The 21,314-nt window shown below is 36.3% G+C and overlaps 1 protein-coding gene across 1 annotated transcript; it reads right to left on the bottom strand.

The window, feature by feature from the left end:
- Positions 1 to 1,207: 1,207 nt before the first annotated feature.
- COPS2 (COP9 signalosome subunit 2) lies at positions 1,208 to 13,763 on the bottom strand. The gene is made up of 12 exons (XM_009069520.1): positions 13,655 to 13,763; positions 12,502 to 12,579; positions 11,805 to 11,930; positions 10,584 to 10,673; positions 10,405 to 10,482; positions 9,286 to 9,460; positions 8,100 to 8,278; positions 7,910 to 7,962; positions 5,884 to 5,981; positions 4,018 to 4,100; positions 2,876 to 2,934; positions 1,208 to 2,102 (listed from the first exon to the last, which is right to left on the bottom strand). Exons 2-12 carry the CDS (start codon positions 12,523 to 12,525, stop codon positions 1,958 to 1,960), a joined length of 1,110 nt encoding a protein of 369 aa, XP_009067768.1. The 5' UTR covers positions 12,526 to 12,579; positions 13,655 to 13,763; the 3' UTR covers positions 1,208 to 1,957.
- Between the last annotated feature and the right edge of the window lie 7,551 nt (positions 13,764 to 21,314).

Genomic DNA, 21,314 nt, shown 5'->3' with positions numbered 1-21,314 from the left:
GGAAACAAAATACAATGTGCTTTAGTGAATGTTATCTACAGATTTTACAAAGGAAAAAGCTTTACTTTAAAACTAAGTTCCATTTATATTAATATTTTACTATTGTTTTAAGTAAGTGGATAAATTAAAAACACTTACTGGTAAAAAATGCATCAGTGAAGAAGAAATGCTCGCCCAAGGTTCAGCATCGTGCTAACTTGTGGTACACATTAGGTTTTATTGTGTAAACTCCAGTGAAAAAAAAATTACTTGCTTTTGACAACTGTAGAGCAAAATAATTTTCTAAGGGACATAACTATTCTTCAGATGAAAGTTAATTTTATCCTTTTTAGTTATACACTGTTAGCAATTTAAATCCTGCCCTAGAACATTTAGTTTACCACACTGCCTTGCATGTATGTGATGGACATGTGTAATTCATTAGGCTTCTTCATTATTTTTGGGGTCCTATTAATTGCTCTACATACATATTTTTCCTTCTACTATTACAGTGACTGGGTGTGGCACTGCTTTGTGGACCATCACACACTACTCAGCTTTAAACTGGAATACTTGCAGTTATGGAAGAAGTGGCCCTACAAAATTTCTTCTACACTTCTGAGACCTGCAAGAGAATTGTTCTGTCAGCTCCAGACAATCATGCTACAGGAGTAAAAGTTGCTGTGGTGAACACTGCAGCTCTGTATTTTAAATGGATCTGATGATCTGAAAATCTCAGCACACAAAATGCACGTGCCCACGATGTGGTAGGACTTCAGGACTTGAATAGCAGCTCTGAAGGGACTACAATACATTCAAACATTTCAGACAGAACAGATTCCATTATTACTGAGGTCACTGTACTTGGTCCCTACACTGTACACAAGTGTCATTTTACATACACTGAATCTGGTCAAAAAGAGCACAGATTAGGCAAAGAGAGATAACAATCAGGGTCTGCATTTCTGTTCCCAGGGTACTGCTTGGCAAACCTGTATTCTTCAAGTAGCAAAAGAAAAACTAAGCAAATCCCTGAGAGATGCCAAATAACCACCAACATCAACTAGACAGGACTGATACTAGTTTGGTATCTTGCAAGCTAAAAGTCAGTTAGCAACACTGCTAAATGTCAGCTTATAAGCTCTCTAGCATTTATGTTTATCTATTTAAAGGGGAAATAAAAAGGAAAAAAAGAAAAATCAACAGCAGGTACACCAAGGGGTTTAGACTCAAATTCTACATCTTGTCCTTCACAAATGAGGTGAGGATCAAGTAATACCTATTTTCGAAGCAGTATCTATTTTCTTTCGAAAATAACACAAGTAAAATTCAAGTATAATGAAAGCACATCAAGAAACAAACTGTACAATTTCTGAACTGCACTGTTTATTTTGCTGCTTGAAACCTAAGTGACAGTATGCCACTATAATTATGGGGTTTCTTCTAAACCTTTACTACACTGCAGGTACAGAAATATATGGACACATTTTTGGAGAACTGACATTTTGCAAAATGCAGCAAACATTTCAATTTATACATGAGAAAAGGAAGTGTTCAAAAGGGTATGCATTTCAAGTTATTGCAGGTAATTTCTGTGAGAGAATTTCTGCAGGTAAAACATGTTTAAATTTAACCAACAGTAACGTGTCAGTGTATTTAAAATCATGACAAAAATCTTCTCTCTGGTCATCAATTGCCCCGTGACAAATTACTAGGATGTTGTATGTTTAGGGCAAGATGTCAATACAGCATAAATCCCGTGGCATTTTGGTTTTCTTCTGGAGATTAAAGCTGTTTTTTTTTTCTTGGGATAAATGCAGCAGCAAAACACAAACCAGCTGATCAAAAAAGCACTTCTGCCATAACTCCAATAATTTCAGGGCACACCAACCGACAGTAGTTTTGCCATTCCCAGTTCTTTTAAGGTTTACATCACTGCACTGTTGCCTTAAGTACGTTTGTAAAAGCTTGTTTTCTGTTAGGCCAGCTTGCTGACTACAGCCTGGTTGAGAGAATTTAGTTGGTTGGTCCATTTATCTAACGCAGTATACCGTGCACCTCCTCTCTTCTGGTGATCCAGTTCTAGGAGCTGGTTGACTTGATCGATTCGGCCATGTATAGTGCTAGAAGGAAATAAACAAACAACTGTAAATCACTAATGGGCATGGAAACAGAAGCTAACAATAAAACAGAGGTAAAATAAGAGGTGATCTTAGATAAGAGACACAAAGTCCATTTCAAATTCAGCCCTTGTATGACACACCATCCTGGGCAGTTCTGCCTGTTCAGCTGTCATCAGGGCTGGAAGTCAAATAAAATCATTCGCTGGGCAATGTGTATGTTATCTGCTCAGCTATGACCCACACACAGTCTGAAGCAATAATAAACACTTCTTGAAAGTCAAGGAATCACAAAAAGTGGAGATTTATGTACAAACAAGTTTAAAAATAAAAACCCATGTATGGATTGTGGTTTTGTAGTAGATATAACAAGCTACCCTCCAAAAAAAATAAGGTTTCACAAACTGCAGTTAAGTTTTTCCAGTTAAGGAGAGCAGATTACTTTATTTGTCAACTTGAAAATGCACTCAAAAATACATGGGTATAAGCACTAATTACTAAGAATAGTAACTTTCATAATAATTCAAGTAATTCACTTCGTAATTAAAAAGCAACAACATGTCACTCAATCTCTCTGCATCATTTTCTTGGCTCCCATCTTTCAAATGTACTTTATTGCTCATAGGCCAAGCAAATCCAAAGTCAGAATCATTCCCTCTTGGTTCTAGAACTATCCAGTGTGGTCACAATGCACCAAAATACTGTTCTGTTACTTCTTAGATAGTTTGATAATTTTAAAGTAACCAAAGATCAGTAATCCAGAACGAAGTACATACTTATCCAATATGCACTGCACAAGCAAACTTTCCACATCAGCTACATCTATGTTTAACTCCTGAAAGAAAAAGAAAACTCATTATGCTGCTACCAGGTTTTTCAACATGAAAACCCTCTAATCTTTATTTTCACATACAGAAGTTGGTTTCATTTCTGTTTCTAACTGTTCAAAAGTATCAATTCAATTCTGATCTAGCAAGCAAAAGACCTCCAGCCAAAGTACACACAGCCAGGAATCAAGAGATCAGTAACCTCCCAGAGAAGGCTGAAGGGGTTAAAACAGTATTTTGGAAGCTCTGGAAATTAGTACCTTTACTGACTTACTGAAAAAACAAACAGATAAAAAATATCCCAAACCAAACAACAGCAAAATAAACCACAACCACAAAACCCCAGGAAATAAAATAAGCCAATCATTATCAGCAAAGAGTGGGTCTGCACTCAAAACTGTTTACAGACCTAATTACGTCTTCTGGCTCAAGCAAGTTCTATAAATGCTAACTCTAGCTTAGAAAAAAAACATACAGAGTTCTGAGGAGAATTTAAGGATAAAAAATGGGCATCTCTAGTATTTCATGACATATTTTGTAATGCTGTGAAGTTTTGCAAGCAAAATCACAGACACACAGGAGATGGAAATAGTCATCTCTTCTCACTGGGTTTTGATTTTGTTCTTTCCAGATTAGGCAATGAAATCAGTGATTCTATGATAACAGTTGGTTGATTCTATTACCATAGTTCTGTAACCTCATGCAACACAGGCATTTGAAGATATCTTCTAAACAACAAGAATTAACATTTGGATTTTTATGTTCATAAAACTTACATTTGTAATTATATTTTTAAAGATACAAATTTCACTTTTTAGACTTCTCTTAAGAAATGGTATTTTCTACACCAAGCAGAATATGGTAATTGAATATTTTAGAAGTATATCGTAGTACATATTGTAAAAAGCATTTGGATGACAGTTGAAACTTACATTTTTGCACTGCCAAGCTGCCAGCAGTGCATCAGTACTACTCTGTGGCTTAAAGTATATTTTAGATGTTCTATTTCTGGAAGCACTGTGTTTATTTAAAAGCTTTTACTCACAATTAATCATTTACTTAAGCAAATGCAAAGCTCCACTGACACATACCTTAGAAATAAAAGGAATATGTATTCTTGTGTAAGGCTTAATTAATTTTATAAGCACTTGTGTTCTGATGTTTCGCAAAAGCTCTGCAGGAGAAGAAAAAATAAACACAGTAAAAACAACAGCACTGAAATAAAGATGCAATACTGGTCCATACAGAAAGGTATCCTAAACACTACAGTCTTTTAAGGTAGTAACTCAGTGAGTGGAGAAGCACAGCAAAAAACAAGGGCTCTCTTTTTCCAGGGATGCAAACAATATGTAACTCTGAATGTGGACAGGGTCGAAAACTGTTTAAACAGAGAGCAAGGTATTCTCCAGTAAACATTCAAATTGTTCAAACTAACTGGATAAATCACAGAGACTATTGCATGGTATGTCTGCCTCTCTATGGTTAGAATGTTTGCCTTGCACAAAAGCAAAAAGAGGCATTCTTAAAGCTATGCAACTTAGAAAGTCTCTGTGCATTTAACTTCATGGGGAATATTCACATTTGAAGTTAAAAGATCAGGGCCTAGTGGCATAGTTATGGTGAGGAACTGAAGTAGCATAAAACAATCTGCATGGAGTGTCTGACTTTGCTTAGGTAAGATAGTGCAGGCATTGTTTTAGAAATTTCTGCATTATTAAGAAAGATGGGATAAAATGAAAACATAAATCACAATTATAAATTAACAGAGAACAAAGCTAGATTCATTTTTACCTAACTAGTTACACAAGGACTGTTTATATAATAAAAAGCCACTGAAGACCAGATTATGTGTCTCAGTAAAACTAAGAAGATTAAGACAACAAGGCAAGGTAAACATTATAACCATGAACATACATTGTGTATCCCTAGGAAATGAAAAATATGAGACAACACTAGCATGAAAGAAGTGCAACTCAAATTCTCTTCAATGCTTCGCTTCAATTGTCCTCCTCCTCTTGTTTCCAGTTCTGTCATACCTTCTCCCTGAAGCATCCATCTCTGATCTTACAGTCTCCCTACCAGACTTTGAAGCTCACCAGTAGTCAGCATGGAACAGCAGCAGAGGGGTTATATTTAGTTTCTCCTGCTGTTTGCCATGTTCTCTTTTACAAACAAGAAGTGTAAGAAAACCAGGTCCCTGGATTTAACTCTTCTCTTTCACATAACTTTCCTGCAATGCCACAGCAACACTTACTCTTGAAAACAGTAGTTATCTGAAGCACTGGACACTATGTTCTAGTGAAGAGACATTTTAAGTCTCAGATACATGAAAAATGCAGGAGGTATCTTAATTTGTCATGTTAATGGAACAGAGAGGCATCTGTTATTGTGTTCCCCTGTTTTCTTAAGCACAGGTACTGCACCTCCAAACACTGTTTTAAACATACACATTAAAAAGCATGCATCTTGTCACATATTTTATTACACACATTTATTAGTGCAATCTCCATTACAGTGTCTATGTATTTTGTCTTTAAACTAAAGTAGAAAATTAACCTTATAAACCAGCAAACATCTAACTATTGAGACTGACACAAACCACCTTTACAGGTAAGGGCTGCTCTCATTTAAACCTTCCAATGGGAAAAAAAACTCCACTCAAAATACTCAGTGTCTGAACACCACCACAGATATTATCTTAGAATATCCAATTTTGCTAGAACTTTTGCCATCATTCCTGCAATTCTTCCCAGTCACGCTACATGCCTGGATACATGTTGGCCTTGACCAACTTCTAAAAGTCTTGTAAGCAGTAAAGGAATTGCCCACAAGTGATTACAAAAGAACTCTTGTTCTGCCAAGAAGAAAAATAAACCCTGAGAAAAAAAAAAGGAAGAAAAAAAAGGAGCTTCCTAAGTAGTGAAAACAAAAAGGATTAAAACAGCCTTCAGAAATACCTTCAATGTGCTCCCTTATGAAGGGATCGTCCATGATGTTGCTGTGATTTGTTTTCAGAATCTTCTCAAATTCAGTGATGTCATTATTCTGATAGGCACTTCAGAAAAAAACCAGAGACTGACTTAATTTTTAAAAGTTAGACAGAATGATCAGCATATGTTCTACATTTTCTTAAAAAACCTGTATTAAGCATTGGTGGTAATTATCTTCAGAACCTTCACAAGGTAAATCTATTTCAAGATGAAATGCAACAGAAATGACCTTCCTCCTATTTCAATTTTAGCAGCATTTACTCGAGTGTAGTGTGAGAACATTTAGCTGTCCCACAAGTGCTCTCTAGTTTCACAACTTTTGTACTTTAAGAAGTTACTCTTTAAATGAGCTAAAAATAGCCAGTTTTGAAAATTATCACTACATGAATTCTGGCTTCATGTAGTTATACTTTATGGAACAAGGAAGAGCTAACAAGAGTCTAGAAGGCTGTTGCTCTCTCCACAATGTCCATCTTAAGCTGAAATACTTGAAAAAATCCTGATTTCAAGGATTAATCATCAATAATGCTGGCATAGTATTACTTTTAACATTTTTATTTGTATGTATATCATATAACTAGTCAATCTTGCTATCTGAGAAAGGATTACAAAAAGAATGTGTGTTTAGACACCTGTTGTTCAGTAGTAGCAACACTGCATCATTAGAGGTCAAGAGCTGTTACCAATGAAACACGACCTTTTCCTTGAAACACTTCTGTTCAATACTAACATCAACATTTTAAAAACAACATGTATTTTTCCTTCATAGTCTGTACATTTTCAAATTGTATTGAAACTGGTCAAAAAAGATTCATCCTTTATTAAAATGGTCAAGGAAAAGACCTGTCAAATTTAAGGTAGAACTTGAACAGTTCACAAATGGAGCTATGTGAGTGGCATGGCCTGTATCACATGCAACCAATAAATATCTCTTCATAATGAAGAGGAATTCTAGTTCAGTATATTTCATTGTTTATTTCAGAAGTCTATTTTAATCATAGGTAAAACATTCGAGCTCCCACTGTAGAGTATAGGAAGGATTAAAAACATAACTGTAATCTTTGAAATTAATTTTATCATCTGCGATTTGTTATCTCCACTGCTGTAACTGCATTATTAATTCAGAAGCAGTTATACTCAAATGTCAAGATAAAAAGTATAAATTAGAAATAGGAACAAAATCAGATTGGGTAAGGCCATCTGGAGTCCCTTCTGCCACAAATTCACATGAAACTATGACAGTGAAATAGAAAAAACACATCTGAAGTGGAATTACTGGAAATAGTCCCTTCAGAAACTGCCAAATCATTTACTCAGTCGTTGTGTCAATAAGGGATGAACATCCTCACTTCCAGAAACAATTTCTATGCATACAATGGTACAGGACCATAGTGGTATCACAGCAAGGTTTGTTCCAACATGAGATCAACTGTGCATTTCAAAATGTGAGCAGACATGACTTCTTACATAATGGAAAGGTAAGAAAAGTTTTCTTATGTATTATTCATTTTCTTTTAACCTGATAAAGCAAAGGCAGGATAGGGTGGATGGAATGGCTTAGCTTCAGAGCACAATATACAAGCACTGCCTCAGTTCACTTGATTTTACCTAATGATCTCAATACACTAAAAGTTCTCACATCACTGTGCTGCCTGTAAGAGGTAACAAGGCCTTCTTTTAATTTTCATGTATGTTTGAAGGGTAGGAGAGAACCCTTGAGAGTTCAGTTTCATATCCCTAAATTATGAAACTCCTCTAGTAATCATGACACAGCCATACATCAAATTATTCTACTGGCTTTGGTATGAGATGTCAGTCAACTCAGTTTCTCATATGTAATCAGCCAAACCCTAAAGACCAGCTGCAGTACAAGTACCAACAACTGCATTAGCTATGCAGAGAAAAGCTACATCTAAAAACATTCCATTTCTGGTTTGGACACTATATATATTTATTATTTTTGTTATCTTCTCTGGAAAAATTAGTATCTTACCTTACTAAATTTGTCATTGCTAGAATCTCTGGATCATTTTTGTATGGTTTAGCCTACACAGAAAAGAAAGCATAATATACAAGTTTAGATTTTAAATCTTTTTTTTCATCTTTTGGGTAATTTCTCTATAAATTCAGAGGGGGTAGGGTGGGAGGTGGGGGGTATGTGTGAAGGAAAAAGAAAAAAATACCTCCTGAGAGTCAAATGGATTTATTCCAGACTTCATGAGCATGTTTGCTAAGACCAAGTATTTTAAGCAAGTGGTTCTTCTGGGGCTCCCTGATTCATCATAATTCTTGAATGCTTCAAAAAAATCAGTATGTGCCTTTTCAAATTCTCCTTCTCTTAAGTGCATTTTGCCTCCACATTCTGAAAAGAAAACACAGATGATGAGGAAAGGAACACTGTGTGCTTGTTGCTGACTATAATAATTGCACTCAAGTTCCATGCTATTTCTAAATAGATCACTGAAATATTTTCAGAAGTCATTTCATTCTGTGAAATCACTAGGAAAAAAACACATTAGGGCCTTCACATACAGCAGTGCCATTTGAATAAACCCATTCCAATGGAGAAAAAACAAAACCCAACCCACACCATAAAACTAAAAGAACACGAATCCTCATAGCCAATAATTACTTCACCCTTTTGTTAAAATACTGTAAAAACTGAAATGGAATTTATCTCCATTTCGACAGCAGCAGACTTCCTATATTTATGGAATTTTCCCTCTCTGTTGAGCAAAACCAGACTGAAAACATGAGAAATCCTCTATCTCCTTTCATTTCTGAAGTACCCACTACTGTCTGATTGTCTGTGCAAGTGCCTACAGCAGGGGAAGAAGGAAGGTGCAACAGTATCCTGGAGAAAGGTGTTTTTTTCAAGACACATGGTACATTTCCACCACAACTCATCACAGCAGATAATAAATAGTATTTTCAAGCACATCTGAAAGTCCTTCAGTTTGTGATGAATTTTAGTGAGGTGAGACATCAGGCACAAAAGGGACTGCAGGAACAGCAGTCCCTTCTGCCAGCAGTCCTGTCAGGCCTTTGTTTTTATCCCCTGCAAACGCCTTTGCATTTATCTTTTGTTGCCTGCCAAGGTGTCAAGCAGCTCAAGTCTTCCTCTTTTCTTTCTACTGCTTCTCTGCTAACATTTATATAGCCAACTGTCCTGGTGTTCTGACCACTGCATCTGGTACTTGGGCACCAGAAGAGCAGAGATGAAGTCCTATAACAGGCAAATATTAAACTGCAGCCTCTCAATCTACAGGATCCTCTGTCTTTATACTTGGAACTGGAAAAGAAGCATCAGATTTTCATAAAACTAATCCATGCAACAGAAGTTAAATGAAAAAGTCAAGATTAACTTGCCTCTGATAACTCCCATGATCAGTGGATGAGGAATGGCTGACTTGATGTGCAATGACTGTTCATATAGTGCTTTAAGCTTTTTGTTATTTTTCTGTGCTGTATACATTTGAATTTCCAAAGCATAGATTTCCAATAGTTGAGTACCTTTTTTTAGGTCATCTTCCCCATCATCAGTCTAGGACAGATTAAGTAATAAATACTGTGAAATTTTAAGAGAACAACCATTTCAGTTTTAGACTAGTACGAAAGTTACTACCAAATACTCTCAGTAACTTCCTGTCAGAAATTACTTTAGAATTCCTAAAACTTTAAAATTTTGAAATAACTATTAAGTCAAAGAGTTAATATATACTCACATATATAGTTAGACTATATAGTTATATAGTGTATACTATCTATAGCGTATATATATACTTAAACATATAGTTTTACATATATAGTTAGCTATAATACTCAAAGAACTTACCACAGGCCATGTTTTAAAGTGCTTTATTTAAAACATCAGTATTTTTGTTTAATTAAATGCTTTCCTTAAAAATTTACCCTCTATTCTTTTCCACTTTCCCTAAACCACACTCAGGATATAAAAGTGTGACTGACAAGTGTATACATAACACAGATGACGCTTCTGCTGCCTGTAACAGAACCACTTCCCAGATATTTGTAACCTCTTTTCCATACTGAAGGAAGAAAAGTGCCACAAATAAGCACAGCAGGCTGCATGGCTAATTTATTTTTCCCCTTCCAGATGGGAAAGTAACAATATGACTTTCAGTCTTGAACAGAGCTCACTTGGAATTTTGCCATATTTTAAAATAAATGTTGATGCACTATAGATTATTGTGCATCTATAGATTCTTGGTACTTGCTTCCCTTTCTTGCAGCTGACAAAGAAGAAAGCTCACCAGCAGTTGTGAATAATTTTTAAAAGATTGTTAATCAAGGAATAAAACACTTATTTTGGGTTCGTGTTATCAAACAGATAACGAATTAAAGCAGGCACAGGCTCTCTTGCCTCTGCACTGAAGCTCAGCAATATGCCTCAAAGGCCAACAACAGATGTAAATAACAAAATCGATGCTGTTTACTAAGCCAGAGTGATTTAGAATGTAACTGTACCTGGCAGGACTGATGCAGCTGACGCAAAATCTTTTGTAACTTTCCATATTCTTCTCGTTCTAAATATAATTTGCCAAGCTGTAATGACAAAAAGAGTTGAAGCACTGAGGTCTAGTAACAATTACAAGACTTAGCTGAAGGTGTCACAAAAGCAGAAAACATGAAGTTATATATTTTACCTTTGTGTTTGTCTTAAACCACAATCTATCATTCTTAGCATCTTTCAGAGCTTCAAGTGTTGTTTCATAGAATTCCTGAAGCAAATCCATCTGACATAAAAAATCAGAATTCTATAATTGTAAACAGCAAATTTGTACCTGTTAATAAAGTCAATCTGAACAAACTAAAAGTGCATGCTTGAACTTCAAAATAAGTAAGGTATCTGCATCTTACTGAATGTCTGCATTTAAATTGCAAAGAGCTTCTAAAGTAACAAAACTAACTACATTTGCTTTCTTGTATGAAACAGATATAATTAAGAAGTATCACATTTAAGATTTGCACCCATCCATCATGCTAGTGACAAATGAAAGCCACTTATCAAAGCCCATCTTATATAACCAAGGAATAAAATTCTAATGTTGTGTAACAAACACAGGCAAATTGCTCCTACTTAAAAGAAGAAAAACAAAAATAATTTACATATCAAAAAGAAACTATGCTTTAAAAAGAGAGGAAAACAGCCAAAAGAAAAGATGCTTTTTCCTTTCTATACTACCAATGCTGAGTCAAAGAAAGCTCTTGAGCACATCAAAACACTTCTTGGCAAAAAACCTGAAAATACAACATCTAGAATGGAAATCAAGAGTGCTGAGTGTTATCTTTTTCAAGGGTTCTTCAGAGAATGTGTTAGCATTGTTTATGGCCATTGTTCTTTGGGGGATAACAGATCTGTGACTATGCATCAAGTTAAGATTTCCAGATTGTCCCTCCAGGTCTGGCATTTGTCTAAATGGCACTGACCTCTACTGAGAAGGTATAGTCTCAGTCAATCCTTGAGACCTTCAGACTGACCCATCATTCAGCTAGTAAACTTTCATTCTGCCAGAGTGGCAGCACAGAACTCTCTCCCCAAAGTAAAAAAAAATATATAATTACAAACTGTATTTGAGAGGACACAATATTGTGTAGTTATTACGCTAAAAGAATTAAAGTATTTGTTCACATAGAAATTCCAGGGAAATATTGACCAATAAAAGGACAAATATATAAAAAGTTATCTGTGTTAACAGAATCCACTAAATCTGGGAAATAGATTTTTTTACACGACAGCAAATGACTACTGAAAATGCTCTCTATTAAGATCAAAAAAAGCCCCAACCAAACACAAAAATATATTTAAACCATAGTTAAAAATGCAAACCAGAAAACCATAAAGATGAAAGAACTGATCATCCAACCTGCTTGGAAGTAGAGATATAATCAAGAATAGAATTGATGGATTTTTCAGAGTAATTCCTTGTAACTGCACTCCGTATGTATGTCAATAGCTGTTTATACCTATTCATCATTTCGGGAAAGTTAGTCTAAAAGAAAAACAAAATTACATGATGAATTTTGGTGTAACGTTGAAAACTGAGTTATATCTTGCAAATATACACACAGGAAAGGATAAGAGAAAGATTCTGCAGTAGTGGTTGCTATTAGAACTTTTACATCACCACATGATTCATAAGCAGCAGAATCAGAAATCACTTCATCAGGGCTGCATGGAATAGACATTTAAAATATCCCAACGAAGTAAACAGCTGGCTCTAAAACTCTTGGGAATGGTTGCATACATAGCATATCAGTTTTTCACACACAGACACAGTACCAGTTTCAATGGTATGATACCTCAGGACAGCAAGGACTGAGCCTTTCACAGCCTTTCAGAGAGTATCATCCAACTACAGCAGCTATTTTGCATCCATTTTGCCTTTGATTTGCAACCACCACATCATTTCCCTGCCATGTCTGTAGAGCCTTGAAAGGCTGCAAAAGACAAGTTCTGGCAGATTTAGTTGTCATAGCCATAAATTAGAAAAATAACTTAAGACCTCTGGATGAAATAGATATTTATGCCATTTCCTCCCAAGTAATATCTGTAATTCCTACCAGTTTAAAGTTTATTTTAATCATCTGTTTCAGAGCTTTGAATCCCCATTCTCCTTTTTCGCCTTCAAGCTCCAAAACCTGAAACAGAAGAATTTTTCATCAATATTAATAAAAACTTTATTCAAACTTAAATTGATTTTATAGCTTGTTTAAAATGTACACATCCCATACATGCCTTTTCCACCCACTTTGGTCTTCAAAAAGTAATGTCTAACTGTTCAATTTTACTCTTTCCTGATATAACTGAGACAGGCAGTGAAAGGTATGTACCTTATTAGTTTTCACAACTTAGCTGATGGAGGGAGGGTGACTATGATTTTTGTTGTTGTTCTCTAACACCAAACACTAAACTTTACTGCCAAACACTAAACTTTAATGCCACTCCATAAATACGTATGCACAAAAAATATTAACACTCCCTGCAAAACCGACTCAGCTAAATTTTGACTGAATTAGTTTAAAAATTACATTTCTGAATTGCTATAGTTTCTTCACACAGCAGAAAGGCTCCTAGGCTTTAATGTAAGCGAGCTAAGGGAATGTTTTGTAAGTAAAAATTTTAGAAAGGGGTTTTTTTTTAAGTCATGTGTATAATTCTGTTCTATACTATAAATAAGCCAAGAGATGCAAAAATCCATTTCGTTCTTTAAAAAGTTGCATCTAACATATTGCTTTCTGGTGGCAGTATGCAAACATTAAAAATTTAAAACTGAGATGAAGAAAAGAAACTCTGTGTCACTTTAGTCTTTGCACATTTAAAGCTTTGGAATCAGATAGCAAACCAAATATATTATGTTACATAAGGCACTGGGGAGAACACAATTCCATTTAAAAAACAAATGGCTCTGCCTTCTATTGTTGACACATGAAAACACGGAACAGTTTAATTAACTTAGTAAATCCTGAAGATTAAAACCTCAGATCTGTGATAAAGTAAGACCATTCCATGGCCTGTTTATGATCCCTAAGAATGATCCTGAAAGGCAGTCAGCCAGGAGTCTAAGCTGTCCAATGATGAACTTAGCACATTAGTTAAGTGAAAACATAAACATTACTCTTAAAATTCCAGAAAATCAATAACTCAAAGAGTCAGGAAATACGCTAAAATGTGAATTAATATAAAAAGAAGAGATAGAATATAAAGACAGAAGACCTTCTGAAAACTGCTTAATGCCGCCTTGGGATCATCTTCCTTCAAAGCTTTGGAATTGTAGTATTGATTTTCCAGATCCACATTTGGTTCAGAATTGCTGTCCTCAGAATATTCCTACATTTTAAGAGAGAAAGAAAAAGAAATCAGAGAAAAAAAGGTTCAAGAACATCTAACATTCTGCCAAAAATGGATAAAATATAGTAAGACATATTGCTCCAACTGACACAGAATGTTGTGTATGAACAGAAAGTCTTCAGTTTTAGAGCACGTAACAGGTATGGACTCCTAGGATAATTTTATCTCTCTCCCATTGCTAGGCCAGACTCACCATCCACCAACATCTGCCTGTCAGCAAATTTTTTTCTAGATTAATGAACTCATAGCTCTACCAACTTCGCCTTTATGACAAGTACAGACTGTATTACTGAAATTCTGCCAATGTCGGTGTTTAAGGACAGATGCCTAATAGCAGATGTCATTTCTGTACAGGGGAGAGAACCTGCTGGCCACTAGTCTTCCAAAAGACTGTTATACAACCTCTGTTATCCACAGCAAAGACTCAGGCTGAGCTGCTGCACGAGTAATGATTCAGCTATAGAGGATATCAAATGATTCCATGAATCTCTCTCTAATCTGCCTTTTTATGCCACAACGATTCATACTTGTCTAAGGAAATTAAAAAAAAAAAGAATAATGATAACACCAGCTGCTTCTGTGCTGAGAAGCAGGAGATGATTGAGAAAATGCTAAAGATGCTGCCAAAGACAGTGGGGTGGGGCATAGGCACAATAATTTAATCAAATAATTATCCATCATGTGCACTAGTGCCAAACAAACTGAAGTATTTACTTCTACCGATTATTACTTCATTTTAAAAAAAAAGTACTCTGCGACTTTTTCTGATGAAAAACCCCTACATATTTTATCTCCTTTTGCTGAAGGACAATGTTGCACGTCTGAATTACAAAAGACTAACAAAGCTCAAATAAGAATTTCATTTGAAAATCACTTACACGATTCAAACCCACTTTACACCTCTGCATTTTCAAGCCAACTTCTCTCAACAGGGTGTTTGGCTATTGGGATATGAGCTGTTTAACAGAATCTGTTTAAACCTCACAGTTCCTGTTGTCAAGAGTAACTTCCCCTTGTAACAACATAATGCACAGGCAGGTGCCCTTCTTTAAGTTAGGTTTAATTCTTTTACTGTACTTCATGAGGCAATTTATTCTTTTGCTCATTCATATATTTGTACTATTAATGGGCTCCTTCAAAACCATGGGATTGAATGAAAAATGCAAAATGTTTTAAATTAGCTTTCTCTTCCCTGCACTGCAAGCAGATCTTTAAAAGTTTAAGTTTTCTGAAGTTCCAATGGAAAAATTATGATACCTCATAGTTGACCCAAATTTTATTAAACATGATACATGAGATATCTGTCCTTCTACCTGTTAATTCTTCTATCTGTACCATGCAGGCAAGTTGACCATGTATGTATTTATCTTCATTCACAAAGTATAAGTGAGAATGAATGGACTCAAAAGCCTTGTGAGTTATCATAGAATCAACAGGGTTGGAAAAGACCATGGCACTAAGTGCCACATCCAGTCTCAGCTTGAAAACCTCCAGGGATGGTGAACCCACTACCTCCCTGGGCACAATGCCTGAGCACTCTCTCCGTAAAAAATCTCTTCCTAATATCCAACCTAAACCTTCCCTGGAAGAGCTTGAGTCTGTGCCCTCTTCTCCTGCTGCTGGTTGCCTGGGAGAAGAGACCAACCCCCACCTGACTCCAACCTCCTGTCAGGGAGTTGTAGTTCCACAAACCAGTTTTCTGAATTCCCACAGAACTATAAAAACTTAATACTGAAAACAGCAAAGAAAACCGGAAGCAAGTGTCTTATTCCATTGGGCAGGCTTTCCTTTTGGTCAGCTTGTTTTCCTAAATTCTTTATTGATCCAACCCTGATGGAGCAGCCACGAGTACACGCACACGATGTAAACAGCTGTATCAGGCACCCTATGAAAATCCAAGCTGCCAGAAATTAAACAACATAGCATTCAAGATACGTGTAATCAGCTGATGTCTTGTTTATGCTTAACTTGAACAATGGGGAATATTTTTGGCAGAAGTGTCTATTTGTAAAGATAAAAGGAAAGCAAACTAAATTCATTCCTTTTAGGAGGCAATGTGCTCTGTTAGCCTAAAGCCAGAAACATCTGAATTGTCATAGCTCTGGCAGTGATTCTGGATGTGGATTCATGCAGGAAGCCTTTTTTCAGGTAATTTTTCTCAATGCCACTTAAATATCCCATAAAGCTATTTTCATAATATTAATAATAATATTAATTAAAAAAGAATTAAGTGTTAAGTCTAGAGATCTTTTTCCCCCAATGGAATTGCTTTGAAATGCATCAAAGGTAGTGGTTTGTGTTCTCACAGCTGTATTTTTTCCTCACTTGATGCCTGTTTGCCTCACATCAGAATGAGGATGCTGACATGGACTCAAAGCTCTAAGGAAAATGTAAGGTGCTTACTTTAGAAGACATATTTACACCTAATGGCTGTGAAAGAAATTTTAAAACCTCTAAGTAAGTATAAGATGATGCCATTGATCTGTAGACAATATAAAAAACCCCAAACAACAAACAGCCATGTAGACACTGCATCTTAATTCAAGGTGCTAATTATGCCAGTGCTGGTAAGTTCAGAAGGACCAGCACTCTGTCTTCTTTTGATGCAGAGATGGCTTAGTGCAGTATGATACAAATGTGAGAACATTCAGCTGCTGCCAAAAGCAAAAGGAAAGAAGGACAGTATGAAGTTGTATCCTCAAAGTTCAAACTAAGAAAAAGATGCATTTCCTTCCCAGTTCTGAAAACAGAAAAGTCCATTTACCGATACGTTCAGATATCAAAGCCTTAACCTTTCCTTACCCTCATGTTTAACACTCCTGGTTCCTGCCTGCAGAACTTTCCCAGCTCAACCCTTTGAGGTAGGAAGTCTGTTGAAATTGGGTAAAATATATGGTTTACAAAAAGGATTTTTACATAACTGAAAATCTCCACTACAGCATCTAAATCTAACCATCTGCATGGTGACGAACACCCTTAATGATTACCTTCAAGTTATAAACTTTAACTTCAAGTTATAAAAGCAGCTGTGTGATATACTTTATGTCCAGCTGACTTCAAAAAGTAACAGGCCTAAGAGTTTTTAAAATTAAGATCCTGGTGATATTTTTCAAATGGATATCAATACTACAAGTACAAATGAAAAAAAATCAGTAGCCTGAGTATGCAGAACTGATCTTTGCAACCCACTAAGTTCTCCCTTTCTCAGAGGATCAAAACAAACAAGTGGGTTTTTTATTATTAATCACAAAATTAGAAATCCCTGATAACTTTTTAGACAGCATTTTTTAAACTGTAGGATGTTATTTAAGCATTGCTCCACTGAAAATCTGCACGTTCCAAATGTAGTCAGTTACAAACAATCCAATCCCATCTCATAACTTTTTTAGGGAAGAGAAATTATCACACTAGCTCAACTTCAACAGAGATAAAACTTCTGATGTAGCTTACAGTTCTTTCAAATAGTGTTAATAGAAGTTAAATTAGTACCAAGGAACCAATTTAATTAACAAGTCTTTCTTACTTTACATATTAAGGTTTAATGAAATTAATTTTCTCTAGTAAACAGCTTTAAAATATGAAGCTTCAGCTTCTAAAATGAACATATACAGAAGTCAATTCACCCCAGTGAGTTTTAATCATCCTTTTTAGAGCATAGATTCATTTGCAGTTTCTCTAGCAGCAAAGGCAGGTTAAGAGCATCCAGTGCTCCTGAATCCTCCCTGCCCATTTCTGGTCCTAGCAACCCCTCCTCCCTTCCCTGCAACATTTCAGTGTTTGATCTGTATGGGTCCTGGCTGGTGCTTCTGGGTTGAGGGAACAGTCCCATCAGCGCTCACAGAGGCTGCTGAGCTCTGGCAGAGCAGCAGGTGACCAGGCAGGGTACGAAAACCAGCTGTGGTTTCCGAGAACTGCAGCAGGAGCCTTTATCATTCAGTTCTACAGGAGCCAAACTCCTACTTTGCAAGCCTTTTCCAAAAACAAAGGGGAAAGTAGCTACACAGAGCATAACTTTCCAGAAAAAAAAAGACACAATGAGTCCTGTTTTTGTAGAAATTTATCCTTCAATGACATTGTCGAAATACTTCTTAGTGTCAGTTTTTAATTGCTGGTAATTTTACCAATTTCAACCATTTGGCTGACTCAAACCTCTTTTTTTTTTTTTTTAAATGAAGTGCAGTTGTTCCTGAGAGTAAGTCTGGTATATTTACACTTTAGATTTCCCTTCAGCTAACCTTCTTTCAACACCATTGCATTTAGGAGGTTTGCTAAGCAGAACTTTCTTTGCATTTGTTCCTCCTGGTCCACTGGCCCCCAGGCACCGGGACAAAAAGCAAATACCAGTTTCTATGCGCATTTGCCGCTGGTATCCAGGCACATGAATATAAAGAAAGCAATCAGACTGGAATGCAAAAGAGTGAGGAGGAAAAGAACCCTGAGAGTAAAAACAAGAGTGTGATTTGTGTAAGAGGTCTGCAACGGTTCCAGGTCTCTGCTCTTCTGCTCCCACTTGCTAACTCTGCAAGTCATCCAGTGCCTGCTGGCTCACACCAGGGCTGACACCAGGAATAGAAGTCTGTGAGACCAGCGATTGGCAACGGCGTCAGGAGAGCTCCATGAAACACAGTGCTCCTTGTTTTTGTTGCGTTTTTTTCGGTTTGAAGATGCACAGAAATGAGACAGAAGACTGCAGAAAGCAAAACCTGGTATTATGACGTGTGAAGAGCATGGGAAAAAATGCCTTTTCTTTCTACCTCCGTCACGCAGCTCTCCTAGAATTATGTGCATCCTGTTCTCAAAGTCCAGGTTCGAGCATAACTTTGATCTAATTTACTTCTGTTTAACACTCAACTGCGTGTCAGTTCCTGGAGAGCTCTGTTCTCAACACACTGCTAAGTAACTGTGAAAAAAAACCCAGCCAACAAACCCTAGAACTTACTGACACTTGTCAATGTTCAGACAGAAAGAATTTACTAATTATTCTCAGGCTTTTTGCCTCAATAGTTCCTTCTGAGACATTATGGTAATGAGCGAAATAAGCCACAAATATATTAATTCTGTGTTTAAAGATGAGTCTGAAGAGAAAGCATAAAATAAAACATGCTGAATCCATATAAAATACAGAATTAATTAATTCAGAGAACATCCTATATCCTCTGTGAAACTTTTTTTAAAAAAGCACATACTAATGTTTAATGTAATTAAGCATAACAAACAGAAGAAGGTAAAGTGGATCTGCTTGATCTGGTATTCCCCTAGTTCTGAACACTTGTTTTTGCAGCATTAGCACTTTCCTGTTTGCAACGTATACACATATTCCTTTAAATGATGGCAACAGTGAAACATGAAGAGTTGGGAAGAGATAATAATATTTGCATGAAGTTTCAAGTCTTTTGATTGAAGTTTATCAATATAAGGTAGGAGAGTATCTCTGCCTACTGATGAGGTTGCTTATCAAGTTTGGTAACATAGAGAAATGCCTTTTGAAATGGAGTATATTTCCCTCTGCTGTTAAGAGAGAATTAACCAACTCATGTCGTTTCAAATAACAAGTAACATTGCCCATTTCCTAGGACCATTCCAGGCTGAAGTGGGAGATCCTCATAACCTGAATGCAGTCTCCCCATAACTGAGCATCCTGAACCTGCAGCCACCTCACCAGGCTGCAAACAATGGCTCTTCATTGGAATTGCATACAACTCTGCCACACAAGTCACTGAAATAATACAACTCCCTAACCTCTGCTCAGCGAACAGATTTGTCCAAGCTTCCCCCAGATTAACTTTAAAGCTGAATTTCAGAGCACAATAAGATGTCTCATTAAGAAGACCACAGACAAATGCCTTATTTGTTTAAAACAAAACAAAAAAAATCCAGTAGATGTACTACAACAGCTGTCAATGTCTTGTCATTGTGCCTGGAAGAATCAATTTCTGGAGGAAGGCTGAGTTTAGCCTCGAAGTCAATTCTAAACATAGTCTTTTGTCCCAGACTGAAAACAAAAATGGAATTTACAATGGTCTTTCCCTCTTTGTCCTTCTCCACCCTCGAGCTGGATCTAGTAAAAAGAACTTAGACTGAAATCATGTAAGGCACCTAACAGCACCAAACCAGAAATTAAAATTGAGTGGTTTTCATAATGACCAGTAAACACTATTCTGTTCACTGAAGCATAAAGTGGAATAATCCATGTTATAATCAAGGCTGTCACTGCACATTACTAGCAAATTGTGAATCTAAGTCCATCCACCCACAAACATAAATGGAATTTCTTCCTGATATCAAGGTCTCCAGTAAATAAAATTTAACTTCTCTTGGAGTGGCTGAGTTTATATACATGCAAAACCTTGATTTTTTTCCCCAATGGAAAACTAAATAGAAACAGTCGAGTACAACCTGTGGGGAGTCTTCAATTGTTTAACAGTGTAGTAATTACTCTAATTACACAAAATTCCATGATGAAGCTGAGAAAGTGCTGGGCCTTCAGAATATCTGTTCACGTTTTGCTCAAGTGTGAAACATTTGCATACTTAAGGAAATTTAACTGACTGGTTCTACATAATCAGCAGGTCAAGTGCACATTTAAAGAGGAATAGCCATAATCACTTCTAATAAAAGCTGACAAAATGAACTTCTTGGGGAGTCTTCACTACTACTGTTCTGCCAGCAGCTACCACGGGAGACCTGAATCTAGTTTCACCAAACTGTATTTTGACAAAATAGCCATTTCTTCTTTCATTAACTGTTTCTGTGACTGCTGCCTCTCTTCCTATTCCTTTAAAAAGTATTCACCAGTACTCCCGTGCTCTTTTATGCTCTATTCTGCACTGAGTATCTCGCCTTGTATTCATTCTTTCATTGCAAAGCCTCCTGCAGCAGCATTTACACTGAACTGGAGAATCATAAAATCTTCTCTTAACTAGATTTGTATCAACATGAAAGGAAGAAATCAGGCCCTATCTGCAGGGCCTTACCTTTTTTCTAAAACAATTCTGTGCAACACTACAATTACAGTCTCAAGCACATTAGAAAACAACAGCAAATCATGGTTTGTTAGTCCTGGAATACTGAAACTAGTACAGCTCTTTATTCCTCAATTCTGGGGGTTTTTTTTCATCAGTTATAAACAGATATTAAATTTTTGAGTGTTAGTTGCTGTTTTATATGGGAGTTACACAGTGAAAAGCAAAAACTAACATGCTCCTAATTGTTACAAACTGTATTTTTAGATTTTGGAAAGGTCTGGGCTGGGGGAAATCAATGATGATGAAAATGTTCCAGTGAAAGTAACTACAGTCAGAGGCTGAAACCTGCCACAAGAAAGGTGTTGCAGGAAGGTTTCTCCAATAAGACAGAAAGTACTTAAGGAAAAAAAAGAAACACAGGAATTTTTTAGTGTTAGAGCAGCAATAATTCTTGGTGAAAACTGACATACTGCAGTGTGAGTTTTTGCTGCACTCTTACTCAGATCTGTGTGTTTCAAGACTGAAAAATGCCATTCCAGTGGTTTCTCTACGTGTCTTGT

The sequence above is a fragment of the Acanthisitta chloris genome, unplaced genomic scaffold (genome assembly GCF_000695815.1).
Source record: "Acanthisitta chloris isolate BGI_N310 unplaced genomic scaffold, ASM69581v1 scaffold6352, whole genome shotgun sequence".
Classification (NCBI taxonomy): Eukaryota; Metazoa; Chordata; class Aves; order Passeriformes; family Acanthisittidae; genus Acanthisitta; species Acanthisitta chloris.
The sequence above is the reverse complement of the archived record's forward strand: the minus strand, read 5'-3'. Positions and strand labels throughout refer to the sequence as shown.